This window comes from Oncorhynchus gorbuscha, linkage group LG12, assembly GCF_021184085.1.
Source record: "Oncorhynchus gorbuscha isolate QuinsamMale2020 ecotype Even-year linkage group LG12, OgorEven_v1.0, whole genome shotgun sequence".
NCBI lineage: Eukaryota > Metazoa > Chordata > Actinopteri > Salmoniformes > Salmonidae > Oncorhynchus > Oncorhynchus gorbuscha.
In genome coordinates, this window is record NC_060184.1 from 61,135,211 (window position 1) to 61,155,105 (window position 19,895).

Consider the following 19,895-nt stretch of genomic DNA (forward strand, 5'->3'; position numbering starts at 1 on the left):
ATATGGAACCTTCAAAAACACATGGAGCAACTGTGAACAGAAATGGCTGAGGATTTACTAAAAATGTCTGGTAATGACATTTAATTCAAAGTTAATGTAAATTCTTTATTTTTATGTAGTTGTGTGGGACAGCCATATGTTCACATCATGCCTATGATTTCAGAGTTCAACAAAGCCAACAACTTCTTCATGTGTGCCACTGATAAAGAACCTGGATGTGGCCCAAAGACTGACTGGGTTAGTAACTTTATTTAACATGTTCATAATCTTTTGACAACAGTGACGGCATGTAAGACAATTGATGATATAACACAATGGATGGCTAATTTGTCATACTGCATTGATATTTGATATTATTTACAACGTGTTACACTTTGTTTTGTTTTGATTGAATGTTTGGCATGCCAACGGTGGTTCCATGTGCTGTGCCTAGGAATGAAGACAAAAGAACTCAACAGAGTAAAGAACACAAACTGGAAGTGCAGTCGGTTGTTGCTGAAAATGTATGCTATACCCCATCCACCCTGAAGAGGCTCTGAAATGTACATTAACCAGGGATAAAGAGAAAGTTAACACTGTGAAATGTTTCATACTTATTTGAAGTTAAGTGTCTGTTGACATGTTGGAAAAGATTAAAGGTCTACAATGTTTAATTTGTCAATATTTTATCTGTATTAATTGATTTACTGGCCACCATTACTGTGGTTACATGTTCAGTATATGTATTGACCAGCAAACCCACTGCGGCCTACCTCACCAGCTCACTCTCCATCCCTGCTTTGGACAATTAATAGCATGACTCTCGTACTTTGCCCTTTTCCTTTATGGTTGATATTAATGACGAAATGAGATATTATCTGTCTCTCTCCTATTGTTAAATACTGTGGATTTTTTTTTTTATAGGGAAAATACGTACTTAGAACTACCAATTATTGTAGATAAATATTAAAGAAAAGGGCAAACACAACACTGGACTGAACCCCCTAATTGTCAAACTAATAATAATGTACAACAATATAGAAGATACATGACTAGAGATTATGCAATATGGGTGTATATCCACTGCATGCTTCTTAGGTGTGTAATTGACATGACCAAGGAGCTATTGCAAATTTGAAACTATGAAAAATGTACGTTACACTGTATGATTTTACAGTACACAAACAAGAGTGTGCAATATAGAAGGGCAGTCATTAGGTCACATGACCAAGGAGCTATTGAAATTCTAAATGTTGAAAAATTCATGTAAAACCACGTGAGATGAAAATGGACAAACTAAAGGGTGTGCAATGTGTAGGCCCACTGAGTGGACATTCTGAACCTTGTTTAAAGTCACCAGGTCACATGACCAAGGAGCTATTGAAATTGTACTTTTTTTTGGTGTAAAACCATGTGAGATAAAAGTGGACAAACTAAAGGGTGTGCACTATGGAAGGGTAGACAGTGAACATTCTGAACCTTGTTTGAAGTCACTAGGTTACATGACCAAGGAGCTATTGAAATTCTACATTTTGAAAAAATATTTTAAATTCTTGTGAGATTGAAAATGGACAAACTAAAGGGTGTGCAATGTGCGTCTATGCCATCGGGTTAGCTACAACCAGTTTTGAAAGTGTTTGGAGTAATGGTTAAAAAGCTATTGAAATTTAAAAAATGTAATTTGTCACTATGTTGAAGGTCCCTAACTGCTGTTGATGGACGTGAGGAAAACTACAGGCGAATATCCCACCTGAAACTGTCTTTACCTCTGTGTTCCATGCCTCGTTTCATGAAGATAATCAGTCACCCATTCATATCTTAAGCACCTATATATGGTATTCGCAATGTATGGTAGCGTTTGCATGACTTGCAACTACTGGTAGAGATACTGACCTGGGTATCTTGGTTACTGCCCTGCCCAACGAGGGTGCCTGATCTGTGGGCTTCAGAAGAGGAACAGCTCCCTGCTTTAAGGGCCTGTTATAAACAAACCCCATCAAATGCTGCACAGACTGGCTGTGTTGTCTGAGAAGCAGCTTGCAACTGGACTGCATGGATCTGATGAGCAAACATGAAGGTGAGCCATTTAGAACTATAGGCTACTGCAGATGTGGTATTGAATGAGATACTATCACACTAGTTAGAAATATCTGGTGTGACAGGCCTTTATCACTGCCAGAAATTGTGAACAGACAAACTAGTATCCTTTGCAAATGAATGTTTTTTTTCTTGATTTGATCTTTTCTATTGCATTGACACATTTGTTCAATCATTCCCATGTAATTGGTTGTAGGACTTATATCGTGTTCGTGGGGTTTCCTTATCTCACGTTGACGTTTCACTACAGGCCTTATGGCTGCAGTAACTTTGTCTGTAAAATGCCCCTATTTTGACTAAACGTAATACTTGCAAGATAAGGTGGGATCTTTTTTTGTCGCTGAAATGGATTATGCGACATTGCGGTGGCAACGCTTTTGTGCGGATTTGTTCATATAAAAACCATCACGCGATGTTTCATGTTACTACTTGGAAAAACATGCAGCGTTTATAGACAGATGGAATACTTTATAACTTATTTCGTGACTTAATGTATGGTGGTTAGGTGCACGGCGATGAGCTTCATGCACATTTCCACTAAATTGTCGAGGGTGGGCTATTTGAATTATGCTGGTGACATCGGTGCTTGGCTACCAATAATAAATAGAAGTGATCTGGCGTTTATCTAGCCGGCTGATGGCGATATTGAGTCATTTAATTTGATTGTCCAAGTGAATGCATGCAGATGGCTATACACTTTTATCCGCTGTGGATCGGTTCGTGAATAAACAGTCTTCATTCAGGCCCCAAAGACATATATTTCCTCCTAAATTCTATTGAATGAAAAGGCGGAAAAATACTGAAAATATGACTACTTGGTGATACAACATTTTCCACCAGCATGTGGAAAATGCCTAGTCCCGGATATTACGTTCAGTCAATCAGGTTGCTGAAGTCTGTTGTTTACCCCTGGCTGAACTAGGGAAGCATTAGCCATAGCATGGTGATGGAAAATGGTGCTTTATAAAGAATGTATGCATATTTCCCTTTTTTTAAATATATTTTTATCTTCTCGCCATTAAATCGAGTTAAGGAGGTAATCGTCATCTTTGCAGCCTGAATAGAGAATGGTTTATGTACAAACCGGTCCACAGGGGAAACTAGTGTATAGCTCATATGCATGCATTCCCTTTGCACAGTAAGATAAGACAACTTAATATCGCTATCTGCCAGCCTTTTTGTCCATATCAGTTTTTGTGACAAAACCATTGGTAGAGTTGAAAATGTGATGGAACTCAATTTAACTTAGATTTTTTTATTGCATACATGGGAACTTAACCACAAAAGTGTGCATGTATTTATTTATTTATTATAATTTTTTTTGTAATTATTATAATAAAATAAAAATGCTCTCTTACTGCACCTGGTATTCCCATGTGGTCATCGTACCCGTACTAACATGTTTTTTTTAACCTGTTTTCTCCCTGAATTTGATACCTTGGCTCATCTCTGCAACTCCTCAATGGGCTCGGGAGAGGTGAACGTCGAGCCATGTGTCTGTCGAAACATGACCCACCTGGTCGCCTACTTCTTATCACACTGCTCGCTTGATCAGGATGTCAGCCAAACCAATGTGTCAGAGGAAACACAGTTCAACTGACGACCGGAGTCAGCTTGTAGGCGCCGGCCCTGTCACAAGGAGTCACTAGAGCATGATGAGCAAACAAAACCCCCACCGGTCAAACCATTCACTACCCCGGACGGTACACCCCGGACGGTACTGGGCCAATTGTTTGCAGACCAATGGGGCTCCCGGTCACAGCCGGGTTGTGCGGTGCAGTGCTTTTGACCACTGCGCCACCCAGGACCAAAAGTTTTTTTTTAAATGTATACTGCATTATCACTCACGGCCTTTTATACACAACAAGTCAGTGTTGGTGAACACACCTCTGGAGGGAACATTTGCATATCGTTTTTATACAGATTTTAGAATATTCACATGAAAATCTCTTTCGCCAGTTGGATGGAAACCTAGGTATTGTAATCAATTAATCATTCACTTGTATCTTTGCTTCCACCAGGTAAAAGCTAAACTATGTGGCTGCCTGTTGGCTCTGGGTCTTGGAGTAGGCCTCTCCCAGTACCTGTCTAAAAGTCACACAAAGCATCACATCCAGCAGGGCAGGTCAACCATAGTCCACCTGTTTGAGTGGCGCTGGAATGACATAGCTGAAGAGTGTGAGCGATATCTGGGACCCAATGGATTTGATGGAGTGCAGGTAGGCTCATGTGTTTTTCTACCAGGCAACAGTACAGTCAAATCACATTGTATTTCTGTTGGAAGACCGCTTCTACTTTTAACTTCTTGCATCGAGCCATCCTGGATCCGGTATCGTGACTACAGCCTCAAGCTCATTACCATAACGCAACGTTAACTATTCATGAAAATCGCAAATGAAATTAAATGAATCTATTTGCTCTCAAGCTTAGCCTTTTGTTAACAACACTGTCATCTCAGATTTTCAAAATATGCTTCTCAACCATTGCAAAACAAGCATTTGTGTAACAGTATTGATGGCTAACGTACCATTTAGCGTTAGCATGCAACATTTTCCACAAAAACCATAAAAGCATTCAAATAAAATCATTTACCTTTGAAGAACTTCAGATGTTTTCAATGAGGAGACTCTGTTAGATAGCAAATGTTCCATTTTTACAAAAAATATTATTTGTGTCGACTAATCGCTCCGTTTAGTCCATCACGTTTGGTTAAGGGGGAAAAAAAGTCAACTTTTTTTCAAAATTAACTCCATAATATCGACAGAAACATGGCAAACGATGTTTAGAATCAATCCTCAAGGTGTTTTTCACATATCTATCAACGATAAAATCCATCGTGGCAGTTTACTTTCAATTCTGAAGAAATGGAACGCGCATGGACATACAGATTACGCACACAGGACACCGGGCGGGACACCAGGTAAATGTAGTCTCTTATGGTCAATCTTCCAATGATATGCCTACAAACACGTCACAATGCTGCAGACACCTCGGGGAATAGACAGAGAGCGCAGGCTCATTCCTGGCGCATTCACAGCCATATAAGGAGACATTGGAACACAGCGCCTTCAGAATCTGGGGCATTTCCTGTATGAAACTTCATCTTGGTTTCGCCTGTTGCATTAGTTCTGGGGCACGCACAGATAATATCTTTGCAGTTTTGGAGACGTCAGAGTTGTCTTTCCAAGGCTGTCAATTCCATGCATAGTCGAGCATCTTTTCGTGACAAAATATTGCGCTTAAAACGGGCACATCTTTTTATCCAATAACGACACAGCGCCCCCATAGGTTCAAGAGGTTAAAGTCTATTACACCATTTAGGTATAAGATCTGATGACCCAGCCTCTACTGTTAACACTACTGATAATATAGATAATATGTACATACAGTATAGATGCACTTCAATGGAGGCTGCTGAGGGGAGGACTGCTCATAATAATGGCTGGAATGGAGTCAATGGAATAGCATCAACCACTTGTGTTTGGTACCATTCCATTAACTCCATTCCAAACATTATGATAAGCCGTCCTCCCTTCAGTTGCCTCCACCACTGGAATGGAATAAATGGAACAGTATCGAACACATCAAACATGGAAACCACGTTTGACTCCGTTCCATTTATTCCATTCCAGCCATTAGTGAGCCCGCCTCCCAATAGCTCCTCTCACTAGCCTCCACTGATGCACATGCACAGTAGGTATTCCTCATAGAAACTGACTGATAAGTGATACATTTTACAGACTATATTCTTCATAGAAATGTCTTGTACTAGATCTCCCCTCCCAGTGAGAACGTGGTGGTGACTAAACCATGGAGACCGTGGTGGGAGAGGTACCAGCCAGTCAGCTACAACCTCTGTTCCCGCTCTGGAACCCAACAGGAGCTCCGAGACATGGTCTGCAGGTGCAACAATGTCGGGGTAATGATGATGGAACAGGATTCCTTTGAATTCGTTTATAGAAGGAAAAATGGACATGGTTATATACATTTTGAGAAAGATGTCTTGGCTCAATCATTTTTCATCTCATTTGTTATCATCTCATTGGTTATGCAATGGGTTATTGCATAATGGGTTATTGCTTGAGGAGACATAATTTAACTCATTTGTACGAGAGGGATGTACCAAATTTCTGTTTTAATTGTTAAGGAAGGAACAGGACTGCCTACAGATACTGCATGCGTTTTGACCTCATTGTGTAAATATATTTGAATAGTGTGAACGAGAGCCTTAAATTAAGACACAACATGTAGTATTCACACCCTCTGACTTTTTCCACATTTTGTTGTGTTACAGCCTGAATTTAAAATGGATTATATTGAGATTTTGTGTCACTAACCTACACACAATACCCCATAATGTCAAAATTGGATTGTTTTTAGATTTTCTTTTACAAATTAGTTAAAAATAAAAAGCAGAAATTAGTCAATAAGTATTCAACCCATTTGTTAAGGCAAGCCTAAAAATTTGCTTAACAAGTAAAGTAAGTTGCAAATAATATCAACAGAAACATGTCAAATGTTTTTTATAATCAATCCTCAAGGTGTTTTTCAAATATCTATTCGATAATATATCAACCGGGACAGTTGGCTTTTCACTAGGACCGGAAGGAAAAATAGCTTCCTCTCTGTTTTGCGCAAAAATCACACTGAGAGCCAACAACTGACCACTTACGCAATGTGGACGTTTACGCTCATTCTTCAAAATAAAGGCCTGAAACTACGTCTAAAGGCTGTAGACACCTTAGGGGAGCCACAGAAAAAGGAATCTGGTTGGTATCCCTTTCAATGGTCAATAGGGATGCATAGGAACACAGAGGTTTCAAAATAATAGTCACTTCCTGATTGGATTTTTCTCAGGCTTTCAAATCAAATCAAATTTTATTTGTCACATACACATGGTTAGCAGATGTTAATGCGAGTGTAGCAAAATGCTTGTGCTTCTAGTTCCGACAATGCAGTAATAACCAACAAGTAATTTAACTAACAATTCCAAAACTACTGTCTTATACACAGTGTAAGGCGATAAAGAATATGTACATAAGGATATATGAATGAGTGATGGTACAGAGCAGCATAGGCAAGATACAGTAGATGGTATCGAGTACAGTATATACATATGAGATGAGTATGTAAACAAAGTGGCATAGTTAAAGTGGCTAGTGATACATGTATTACATAAGGATGCAGTCGATGATATAGAGTACAGTATATACGTATGCATATGAGATGAATAATGTAGGGTAAGTAACATTATATAAGGTAGCATTGTTTAAAGTGGCTAGTGATATATTTACATCATTTCCATCAATTCCCATTATTAAAGTGGCTGGAGTTGAGTCAGTGTCAATGTCAGTGTGTTGGCAGCAGCCACTCAATGTTAGTGGTGGCTGTTTAACAGTCTGATGGCCTTGAGATAGAAGCTGTTTTTCAGTATCTCGGTCCCAGATTTGATGCACCTGTACTGACCTCGCCTTCTGGATGATAGCGGGGTGAACAGGCAGTGGCTCGGGTGGTTGATGTCCTTGATGATCTTTATGGCCTTCCTGTGAAATCAGGTGGTGTAGGTGTCCTGGAGGGCAGGTAGTTTGCCCCCGGTGATGCGTTGTGTAGACCTCATTACCCTCTGGAGAGCCTTACAGTTGTGGGCGGAGCAGTTGCGTACCAGGCGGTGATACAGCCCGCCAGGATGTGCATCTGTAGAAGTTTGTGAGTGCTTTTGGTGACAAGCCAAATTTCTTCAGCCTCCTGAGGTTGAAGAGGCGCTGCTGCGCCTTCTTCACGATGCTGTCTGTACGAGGAACTTAAAACTTACTACCCTCTCCACTACTGTTCCATCGATGTGGATTGGAGGGTGTTCCCTCTGCTGTTTCCTGAAGTCCACAATCATCTCCTTAGTTTTGTTGACGTTGATTGTGAGGTTATTTTCCTGACACCACACTCCGAGGGCCCTCACCTCCTCCCTGTAGGCCGTCTCGTCGTCGTTGTTGGTAATCAAGCCTACCACTTTTGTGTCGTCCGCAAACTTGATGATTGAGTTGGAGGCGTGCGTGGCTACGCAGTCGTGGGTGAACAGGGAGTACAGGAGAGTGCTCAGAACGCCCCCTTGTGGGGCCCCAGTGTTGAGGATCAGTGGGGTGGAGATGTTGTTGCCTACCCTCACCACCTGGGGGGTGGCCAGTACCCAGTTGCACAGGGTGAGGGTAGAGACCCAGGGTCTCCAGCTTGATGACGAGCTTGGAGGGTACTATGGTGTTGAATGCCGAGCTGTAGTCGATGAACAGCATTCTCACATAGGTATTCCTCTTGTCCAGATGGGTTAGGGCAGTGTGCAGTGTGGTTGAGATTGCATCGTCTGTGGACCTATTTGGGCGGTAAGCAAATTGGAGTGGGTCTAGGGTGTCAGGTAGGGTGGAGGTGACATGGTATTTGACTAGTCTCTCAAAGCACTTCATGATGACGGAATTGAGTGCTACGGGGCGGTAGTCGTTTAGCTCAGTTACCTTAGCTTTCTTGGGAACAGGAACAATGGTGGCCCTCTTGAAGCATGTGGGAACAGCAGACTGGTATAGGGATTGATTGAATATGTCCGTAAACACACCAGCCAGCTGGTCTGCGCATGCTCTGAGGGCGCGGCTGGGGATGCTGTCTGGGCCTGCAGCCTTGCGAGGGTTAACACGTTTAAATGTCTTACTCACCTCGGCTGCAGTGAAGGAGAGTCCGCATGTTTTTGTTGCAGGCCGTGTCAGTGGCACTGTATTGTCCTCAAAGCGGGCAAAAAAGTTATTTAGTCTGCCTGGGAGCAAGACATCCTGGTCCGTGACTGGGCTGGATTTCTTCTTGTAGTCCGTGATTGACTGTAGACCCTGCAATATCAGTTATGTTATACTCACAGACAATATTTTTACAGTTTTGGAAACTTTAGAGTGTTTTCTATCCTAAGCTGTCAATTATATGCATATTCTAGCATCTGGTCCTGAGAAATAGGCCGTTTACTTTGGGAACGTTATTTTTCCAAAAAAAAAAATTGTGCCCTCTAGCTTCAAGAGGTTGTGATAAGAGAGAACTGAGGATGGATCAACAAAATTATAGTTACTCCACAATACTAACTAAATGAAGGAGTGATACAAAGGAAGCCTGTACAGAATTTAAAAAATCCAAAACTTCAATCTTTTTTGCAAAAGGCACTAAAGTAAAACAGCAAAAAATGTGACAAAGAAATCAACTTTATCCTCAATACAAAGAGTTATGTTTGGGGCAAATCCAACACATCACTGAGTACCATTCTTCATATTTTCAAGTTTGGTTGGGGCTGCATCATTTTATGTGTATGCTCTTCATTAGCAAGGAATAGGGAGGTTTTTTTCGGATAAAAAGAAACCGAATAGAGCTAAGAACAGGCAAAATCCTAGAGGAAAACCTGGTTTTGTGTGCTTTCAACAGACACTAGAAGACAAATTCACCTTTCAGCGGGACAATAACCTTAAACACAAGGCCGTATACAGTTGAAGTCAGAAGTTTACATACACCTTAGCCAAATACATTTAAACTCAGTTTTTCACAATTCCTGACATTTAATCCTAGTAAAAATGCCATGTCTTAGGTCAGTTAGGATCACCACTTTATTTTAAGAATGTGAAATGTTAGAGTAATAGTAGAGAGAGTGATTTATTTCAGCTTTTATTTATTTCATTACATTACCAGTGGGTCAGAACTTTACATACACACAATTAGTATTTGGTACCATTGCCTTTAAATTGTTTAACTTGGGTCAAACATTTCGGTAGCCTTCCACAAGCTTCCCACAATACGTTGGGTGAATTTTGGCCCATTCCTCCTGACAGAGCTGGTGTAACTGAGTCTGGTGTGTTGGCCTCCAGTTCTGCACACACATTTTCTATAGGATTGAGGCCAGGGCTTTGTGATGGCCACCCCAATACTTTGACTTTGTTGTCTTTAAGCCATTTTGCCACAACTTTGGAAGTATGCTTGGGGTCATTGTCCATTTGGAAGACCCATTTGCAACCAAGCTTTAACTTCCTGACTGATGTCTTGAGATGTTGCTTCAATATATCCACATAGTTTTCCTACCTCATGATGCCATCTACTTTGTGAAGTGCACCAGTCCCCCCTGCAGCAAAGCACCCCCTCGACATGAGGGGGTGCTTCACAATTGGGATGGTGTTCTTCAGCTTGCAAGCCTCTCCCTTTTTCCGCCAAACATAATAAAGGTCATTATGTCCAAACAGTTCTATTTTTGTTTCATCAGACCAGAGGACATTTCTCCAAAAAGTACGATGTGCAGCTGCAAAAACCGCAGTCTGGCTTTTTTTAATGGTGGTTTTGGAGCATTGGCTTCTTCCTTGCTAATCAGCGTTTCAGGTTATGTCGATATAGGACTCGTTTTTATGTACTTTTCGCACCTAAGTACGTTCATCCCTAGGAGGCAGAACGTGTCTCCTTCCTGAGTGGTATGACGGCTGCGTGGTCCCATGGTGTTTAAACTGGCTTACTATTGTTTGTACAGATGAACATGGTATCTTTAGGCATTTGGAAATTGGATGAACCAGACTTGTGGAGGTCTACAATTTTTTTTTCTGAAGTCTTGGCTGATTTCTTTTAATTTTCCCATGATGTCAAGCAAAGATGCACCGAGTTTGAAGGTAGGCCTTGAAATACATCCAATTGACTCAAATGTTGTCAATTAGCCTATCAGAAGCTTCTAAAGCCATGACATCATTTTCTAGAATTTTCCAAGCTGTTTAAAGGCACAGTCAACTTCGGTCCCACTGGAATTGTGATACAGTGAATTATAAGTGAAATATTCTGTCTGTAAACAATTGTTGAAGAAATTACTTGTGTCATGTCCTAACCAACTTGCCTACTTGCCAACTTGAAACTATAGTTGGTTAACAAGAAATTTGTGGAGTGGTTGAAAAACGAGTTTTAATGACTCCAACCTAAGTGTATGTAAACTTCCAACTTCAACTAAATACACTGGAGTTGCTTACTAAAACGTCATTAATTTTTCCTGAGTTGTATAGTTACAGTTTTGATTGAAATCGGCTTGAAAATATATGGCAAGACTTGGAAATGACTGCCTAGCAATGATCAACAACCAACTTGACAGTGCTTGAATAATTTGAAAAAATTGTGTGGAAATGATTTACCCAGACTTACCCAGAAAGACTGACAGCTATAATCGCTGCCAAAGGTTATTTAAACATGTATAGACTCCGGGGGTGTGAATACTTATGTAAATCAGCTATTTATGTATATTCATTTTTCCAAACATTTGCAAAAATGTCTAAAACATGTTTTCACTCCGTCATTATGGGGTATTCTGTGTTGCTGGGTGAGAATGCAAATGCAACAATTTCAATGATTTTATTGAGTTACAGTTCATAAAAGGAAATAATATATTAAAGGAAATAATAATATATATAATATATTCATTAGGCCCTAATCTATAGATTTCACATGACTGGGAATACTGATATGCATCTGTTGGCAACAGATACCAGAAAACCAGTTAGTATCAGGTGTGACCACCATTTGTCTCATGCAGCGTGACACATCTCCTTTCGCATAGAGTTGATCAGGCTGTTGATTGTGGCCTGTGGAATGTTGTCCCGATCCTCTCCAATGGCCGTGCGAAGTTGCTGGATATTGGCAGGAACTGGAATACAGGTAAATCCAAAGCCTCCAAAACGGGTGACATTTCTGGTGAGTATGAAGACCATGGAAGAACTGGGACATTTTTAGCTTCCAGGAATTGTGTACAAATCCTTGTGACATGGTGAAAAATTAGGTGACGGCGTTGAATGAATGGCACGACATTGGACCTCAGGATCTCATCACGTTATCTCTGTGCATTCAAATTGCCATCGATAAAACACAATTGTGTTCTTTGTCCCTAGCTTATGCCTGCCCATATCCAGGGTTGGGTGGGTTACTTTCTAAATGTAATCTGTTAGTTACTAGTTACCTGTCCACAATTAGAATCAGTAATGTAACCTTTGGATTACCCAAACTCATTAATGTAATCTGATTACATTCAGTAACTTTTAGATTACTTTCCCCTTAAGAGGCAAGAAGACAAGAAGAAGACAAAAATGTATGTCACCAATTAAACAACATCTATTGCAGGATAGATTCATGTTAAAGTTTACATAGTTGGCCATAAATGGATGTTACATTTTACTTTATGGGTTGGTTATGTAGGCTTCTTCTAACCCATCGCTTTGTACTTCATATAATAATACGATTCAATTATATCTTAAAAACCAAAGTCTTTCAGAATTCCAGTCATTCCAATAAATGTTGTACCCCTTGATCTTCAAAAATAGGACTTGGAAATATGGAAGTATACATTAGCCAAATTGTTTTACCTGAGCATAACCCCAGAGCGAAGGACTTATTAGCCAGGCTTACTCTGTTTATGATTTTGTCGTTATGGAGGACTGATTGGGCTCATCGATTTGAGTTGAAAAATAATTGTTGTGCTCATGGAATGGCATGCTTTGAGCACAACTGCAAAGGGCTATTTACATGTTAAAAATTAATGCCATATACTGCATTTGCTATAGGCTTATTGTTTACCTTTTTGTTGGTGATACTTTGATATCTTGATAATGCACCTATTTAAAGGGCACATTTACAGATGAAGCATTAACAAAACGGTCGACCCGCCTCTGTTTTGGTAAAACGCTGAGGAATGGGCCTGGAGAAATGTAACCACTCTCAGATGAATAGACAGAGCTATGGATGCAAGGACTGACCTTCCATTATATCAAAATTATGGTTTTTATTTTTTTATTTTACCTTTATTTAACCAGGCAAGTCAGTTAAGAACACATTCTTATTTTCAATGACAGTGGGTTAACTGCCTGTTCAGGGGCAGAACGACAGATTGTACCTTGTACCTTGTCAGCTCGGTGGTTTGAACTCGCAATCTTCCGGTTACTAGTCCTACCCTGCTGGGCTACCCTGCTGCCTGCTAATCTTCCGGTTACTAGTCCTACCCTGCTGTTATGAGGGCTACCCTGCTGCCCTCATAACCAAGTTATGAGGCTATACATGGTTTGTTTACATTTACAATGTTTACAAACGTGTAATATATATATATATTTGTGCAATATACAAACATGTGTTTTTTATATATATATATATATATATACAGTACCATTCAAAAGTTTGGACACACCTACTCATTCAAGGATTTTTCTTTATTTGTGCTATATTCTACATTGTAGAATAATAGTGAAGACATCAAAACTATGAAATAGCACATTTGGAATCATGTAGTAACCAAAAAAGTGTTAAACAAATCAAAATATATTTTAGATTCTTCAAAGTAGCCAAATGATAGTCCCACTAAGCGCAAACCAAATGGGATGGCGGTTAGAATGCTGTGGTAGCCATGCTGGTTAAGAGTGCCTTGAGTTCTAAATAAATCACTGGCAGTGTCACCAGCAAAGCACCATCACACCACTACCTCCATGCTTCACGGTTGGAACCACACATGCAGAGATCATTTGTTCACCTATTCTCGGTCTCACAAAGACACGGTGGTTGGAACCAAGTCTCCTCTGAACAGTTGATGTTGAGATGAGTCTGTTACTTGAACTCTCTGAAGAATTTATTTGGGCTGCAATCAGAGGTGCAGTTAACTCTAATGAACTTATCCTCTGCAGCAGAGGTAAGTCTGGCTCTTCCTTTCCTGTGGCGGTCCTCATGAGAGCCAGTTTCATCGTAGTGCTTGATGGTTTTTGCGACTGCACCGGATTGACTGACCTTCATGTCTTCAAGTAATGATGGACTGTCATTTCGCTTTGCTTATTTTAGCTGTTCTTGCCCTAATATGGACTTGGTCTTTTACCAAATAGGGATATCTTCTGTATACCACCTCTACCTTGTCACAACACAACTGATTAGCTCAAACGCATTAAGAATTAAAGAAATTTCACAAATGGACTTTTATCAAGGCACACCTGTTTATTGAAATGCATTCTAGGTGACTACCTCATGACGCTAGATTGAGAGAATGCCAAGAGTGTGCAAAGCTGTCATCAAAGCAAAGGATGGCTACTTTGCAGAATCTCAAATATAAAATATATTTGAATGTGTTTAGATGTCTTCGCTATTGTTCACAATGTACAAAATAGTACAAATAAAGAAAAACCCTGGTATGAGTAGGTATGTCCAAACTTTTGACTGGTACTGTGTATATATATAATTTATCATTCCAAAAATGGATGCAGCAACTACAGATGGCCCCTTTTTAAGTATATCAAAAGTGTGAGTTTGAGCATGTGTCCATTACGTCTATGGATGTATTTGTTTAATCAGCATGAATTAGATTGCGTAATAAAAGCCCTACTTTTATTTTGTAGTCTGGGATCCGCATATCTGCAGCTGTTGCAAGAGCACATTTTTTCAACGGCTATCCACTGGTTTCAAAAACAATGATTTATAGGCATTTTACATTTCTTGAATTCAACCATTACTGGGTTTAAATACACATTTACATTTATGAACAGCCATCCACAACAACCACAATCGGTAAGGCGCATATCATAACCCCACCGCCACCATGGGGCACTCTGTTCACAACGTTGACATCAGCACACCGCTCGCCCACACAACGCCATACACACTGTCTGCCATCTGCCCGGTACAGTTGAAACCGGAATTCATCCAGCATGCCAGTGGCACTGACGTTGATTACGAAGCAGAACTGCAGTCAGGTCAAGACCCTGGTGAGGATGACGAGTATGCTGAGTATTTATGTGTCGAAATTCTTCGGTTGTGCAAACCCACAGTTTCATCAGCTGGTCTCAGATGATCCCGCAGGTGAAGAAGCTGGATGTGGAGGTCCTAGGCTGGCTTGGTTGCATGTAGTCTGCGTTTGTGAGGCCGGTTGAGCGTACTGCCAAATTCTCTAAAGCAACATCGGAGGTGGCTTATGGTAGAGAAATTAACAATACATTATCTGGCAACAGCTCTGGTGGACATTCCTGCAGTCAACATTTTTCCTTTCCTGCAGTCAACCAATTGTACGCTCCCTCAAAACGCAAGATGTCTGTGGGATTGTGTTGTGTGGCAGAAGGTGCATCTGTTATAGTGATCATGCTGTTTTATCAGCTTCTTGATATGCCACACTTGTCAGGTGGATGGATTATCTTGGAAAATGAGAAATTCTCACTAAAAGGAATCTAAACCAAATTTGTGCATTTTGTGCATATGGAACATTTCTGCAATCTTATTTCAGCTCATGAAACATGGGACCGACACTTTACATGTTTCTATTTTTGTTCAGTATATTTAATCCATTTTGAATACAGACTAACACAAGAAAATGTGGATTACGTCATTGGGTGTGGAATACTGAAGGCACTGTATAAGATATGAATCATATTTAAATATAAAGTTCTGGTGTGAATTTCAGGTATGCATGTGGATGTGAACACTTGCAGGTGGGAGCACGGCTGCACTGTACTAAATGCCTTTAGGTCTCTCATTGTAGGTCCATTAAAATAGCATGAACCACAGCCATGAATGGATGTGATATCCGTTTGAATAGTGAAAAACATTTGTGCGTCAGTATTCGTGTAGTTATGAACACATCTCCCTCTGCAGGTGAAGATCTATGCAGACGTGGTCATTAATCACATGTGTATGTCTGGCGCGGGCGAGGGGGAGGGCAGACACCGTTCGACCTGTGGCTCATACTTCAATGCCAGCGAGAGGGAGTTCCCATCTGTGCCCTACTCCGCTTCCCACTTCAACGATGACAAATGCACCACCAGCAGCAGAAATATTGAGACTTACCAGGACATCTATCAGGTATTATTTCAGAGAGAAAATAAGAAGCATAACTCCTTGTAAATACCACTAGACACTGATGGAGACGTATTGTGTTCTCTCTCTCTCTCTCTCTCTCTCTGCAAACCTCTTTAAAAAAAAATAATGTGATGTAATATAAACCCAGAGATCATACACTGTATTGCTTTGGCATTTCAACCCACCAGGTGCGTAACTGTCGTCTGCTAGGTCTTCTGGATCTGGCGCAGGACAAGGAGCATGTGAGGGAGAGGATAGTGGACTACATGAACAGACTGGTGGATATGGGTATAGCAGGTTTCAGGGTGGACGCAGGTAAACACATGTGGCCTGAGGACCTGAAGAACATCTACAGCAGACTTCACAACCTCAACACCACCTGGTTCACACAGGGATCCAGACCACTCATTTACCAAGAGGTGGGAATGAGAAATGTCCATATGTTGACTTATTGTTGTCACGTTCTGTCCTTAGTTCCTTTGTTTTGTCTTTTGTTTTAGTTTGGTCAGGGCGTGAGTTGGGTGGGTTGTCTATGTTAGTTTGTCTATGATTTTCTATTTCTGTGTGTGGCCTGGTATGGTTCTCAATCAGAGGCAGCTGTCAATTGTTGTTCCTGATTGAGAACCATATTTAGGCAGCCTGTTTTCCATTGTGTTTTGTGGGTGGTTGTTTTCAGTCTTTGTGTGTCTGCACCAGTCAGAACTGTTTCGGTTGTTTCTTTGTTGTTTGTTATTCAGTGTTCAGTTTTTTCATGAATTAAGATGAACATTTACCACGCTGCGCTTTGGTCCTCACCTTCCTCCACCGACGACAGCCGTTACAGTTGTACTTGTATTATGTATTTAAGTAGGCTATGTATTCTGTTGTTTTGGCCTGAATGGGATCAATTTTGATTGCTTCCAATATGTTTTATGTACTGTGATTTGTCCAACATGCAGGCTAATCTAGCAAATATTTTATATATATATATATACATATACATACATACATACTTTTTGTCATGCGTTTCCTGTAAGTGTCAATTAAACATTTAATGCTGCAGATTTAGGAATTTATCGATCAGCTTCCGACACTGAAGCTGTAGGTCTACTGGGGGCACCATGTTTACTTTGTGGGATTTAGCAAAAACACTACATATCCAACAGCAACACATTCCATTTTCTCTTCAAGGTTATCGACCTCGGTGGCGAGCCGATAAAAGCGACAGAATACTCTGGACTGGGCCTTGTCACAGAGTTCAAGTATGGTACTATGCTGGGTTCTGTCATCCGCAAGTGGAACCAAGGGAAACTCTCTGACCTCAAGTATGATCTAGCATGCCTCCTAAATGGCACCATATTCGCTATATAGTGCCCTATGTTCGTTCCCTGCTGGTCAAATCTAGTGTATTATGAATGGAATATGGTACCATTTGGGGGGGAAACACATTACAACATATTGCCATGGTCTAAGTATATAAATATGGCAGATTGTATATCAGCAAATTCTCAAATATATGTTGAACCCTCAGCATTAATGACTAAAGTATATTGTCTAGGTTACTACGTAACCCTGGTTTTCTGATGGAGAGAACAAAACATCACTGATGATTACCAGCTTGTGATACTGTGAGAATTCAGACTATTCTGAGGTGAAAATTAGCTCCTAGTCTGTTGTTTCAGGACGTGTGGTGAGAGCTGGGATCTGCTGCCCTCAGGCGAGGCATTGGTGTTTGTGGATAACCATGACAACCAGAGAGGGCACGGTGCAGGAGGGGCCTCCATCCTCACCTTCTGGGAGCCCAGGTTGGGACAAATACTGTAGAATCTGATTATAGATGTTGTATAAGTATAGACAAATTATTTCTATCATATATCCTCAGAATGTATAAAATGGCCGTGGCTTTCATGCTGGCCCATCCCTATGGAGTTACGAGAGTGATGTCAAGCTACCGGTGGGATCAACATGTTGTGGATGGGAAGGTATGCTTTTGACAGTCTAAAACTATATAAAGAAAGGTTCTGGTGACTTAAACTGTTAAACCGCAACACTTTAGATCTTAAACCTCTCACATTGTGTATGACTATGGTCAATGTGACCGCTCGCCTCACGGTTGGGCTGTTCGTCTTGCTGCCTGTCTGTCTGTCAGGACCAGAATGATTGGATAGGTCCTCCCAGCTTCCCTGACGGCTCCACCAAGCCTGTCCCCATACAGCCAGACGGCAGCTGTGGGGAGGGCTGGGTGTGTGAACACAGATGGCCCACAATCAGGTGACAGTTTACACCTCCAGATCTCAGTCAGTCAATCATGTTGAATAGTATTGTGTTGACCTACTGTAAAGGGTAACACTTTATTTGAAGGGTACTTTAACAAGGACTTCATAACACGTTCGTAAGCAATGTGTAAAGCATTCTTTAAAAAGTGTGTAAGCGTCTCAAAAGTGTGGAGGTTGACATAAGCATCTTATGAAAGTGTTATAGGAAGTTTTAATGTAGGTCCCCTTCGAACAAAGCGTTGTCCATCCAGTAATGTGAGTATTTTGGCCTGGTCAATGTACAGTTATTTTGTATGTGTGCTTGATGGTGATTATTATTTTGCTGAACTGCTCTCTCTCTCTCTTTGTAGAAATATGGTGATGTTCCGTAATGTTGTCGATGGAGAGCCCTTGTCTAACTGGTGGGACAATGGGGGTAACCAGATAGCTTTTGGACGAGGCAACCAAGGCTTCATAGTTATCAACAATGATAACTGGTACGTTTCACCTTATGGAAGAAGTTGTAGATAACACATTAGCATATATTTAAATGAATGCCATTAATTATTTTGTTAGAGGACATTTTGATGGTCCATTTTTGATCGGAAGAGAAGCACTGTTTGACGGAATTGACAAATACTAATAAGATGATCTCTGAATGGGTAAGGATATCAATTCCATAACCTAGTAGTCATCCTACAGTACTTGTTTGTAACACTTTGAGCTATATCCTATTATTCAGTTCCCTGGATGTGACGCTGTACACCGGCCTTCATAGAGGAACCTACTGTGATGTCATCTCCGGTCAGAGGTCAGGGGGGCGTTGCTCGGGGAAACAGGTGACCGTTGGAGGGGACGGGAGAGCACACTTCACCATCAGCGCCTCTGACCCGGACCCTGTCATAGCCATTCACACGCACTCTAAGCTAGAGTAGGAGCTAATAACACTGCACTTTATACCACACTGTGATATTATAGTTTGTGTATCATTACTGTATTTCAAGTGGTCTTTCTATCGAGGTTTGGAAAGATGATGATTAAGAAATAAGGCACGAAGGGGTGTAGTATATGGCCAACATGTGGTATATTGGCCGTATACCACAAACCCCCAAGATGCCTTATTGCTATTGTAAACTGGTTACCAATGTAATTAGAGCAGTAAAAATACAATGTTGTCATACCCGTGGTATACGGTCTGATATACCACGGCTGTCAGCCAATCAGTATTCAAGGCTCGAACCGCCTAGATTATACTACAGTGGTGTACTGAGATACAGAAATGTCATGTGTTATTATGGCTCATATCAATTTGGGTCGTGAAATGCAAACAGCAGCTGTGTAAAAACATCAAATGTTCATTTCATGTCAGATGTGATCATGCACTATAGATTCTGCATAACTCTTCATATGTAGCGCTAATATACATACATTTACATTCATTATATACTGAATGTGTATGTGTTCTCATTTGTCAAATACAATTAAATGTCCAGTTGGAAATATATCAAGTTCTGTTTTTATTTTTACTGACAACTGTCATGTAGTTTTTCTAAAGCTACCTGGCCATGGCACAATGATGACAACCAGTTTTACAACCCCTCCTAATAGTGCTGATGTGGCTTCACATAGTGTGTAAAGAGAACCCAGCCAACTCTAGAGAGTACTCTTGTAATCAGTTTAACCAGACTTTCCTGGAGCAAATCTGTCAATTCCAAGGTGTGCTTATTCATTATCCAACGAGTG

General features: G+C 40.7%; 1 protein-coding gene across 2 annotated transcripts; it reads left to right on the forward strand.

Annotated features, from left to right (window-relative positions):
- The first annotated feature begins 1,439 nt into the window (after positions 1–1,439).
- Positions 1,440–19,649, forward strand: LOC123991198 (alpha-amylase-like). 2 transcript variants are annotated; one of them, XM_046292520.1, is made up of 11 exons: positions 1,444–2,056; positions 4,098–4,295; positions 5,849–5,995; positions 15,715–15,921; positions 16,107–16,337; positions 17,089–17,222; positions 17,580–17,702; positions 17,780–17,879; positions 18,047–18,168; positions 18,524–18,649; positions 18,895–19,649. In XM_046292520.1, exons 1-11 carry the CDS (start codon positions 2,051–2,053, stop codon positions 19,085–19,087), a joined length of 1,587 nt encoding a protein of 528 aa, XP_046148476.1. In that variant the 5' UTR covers positions 1,444–2,050; the 3' UTR covers positions 19,088–19,649. The 2 variants fall into 2 exon arrangements, with proteins under 2 accessions (XP_046148477.1, XP_046148476.1); XM_046292521.1 differs by lacking the exon at positions 5,849–5,995 and having other exon boundaries at positions 1,440–2,056.
- Positions 19,650–19,895: the final 246 nt, after the last annotated feature.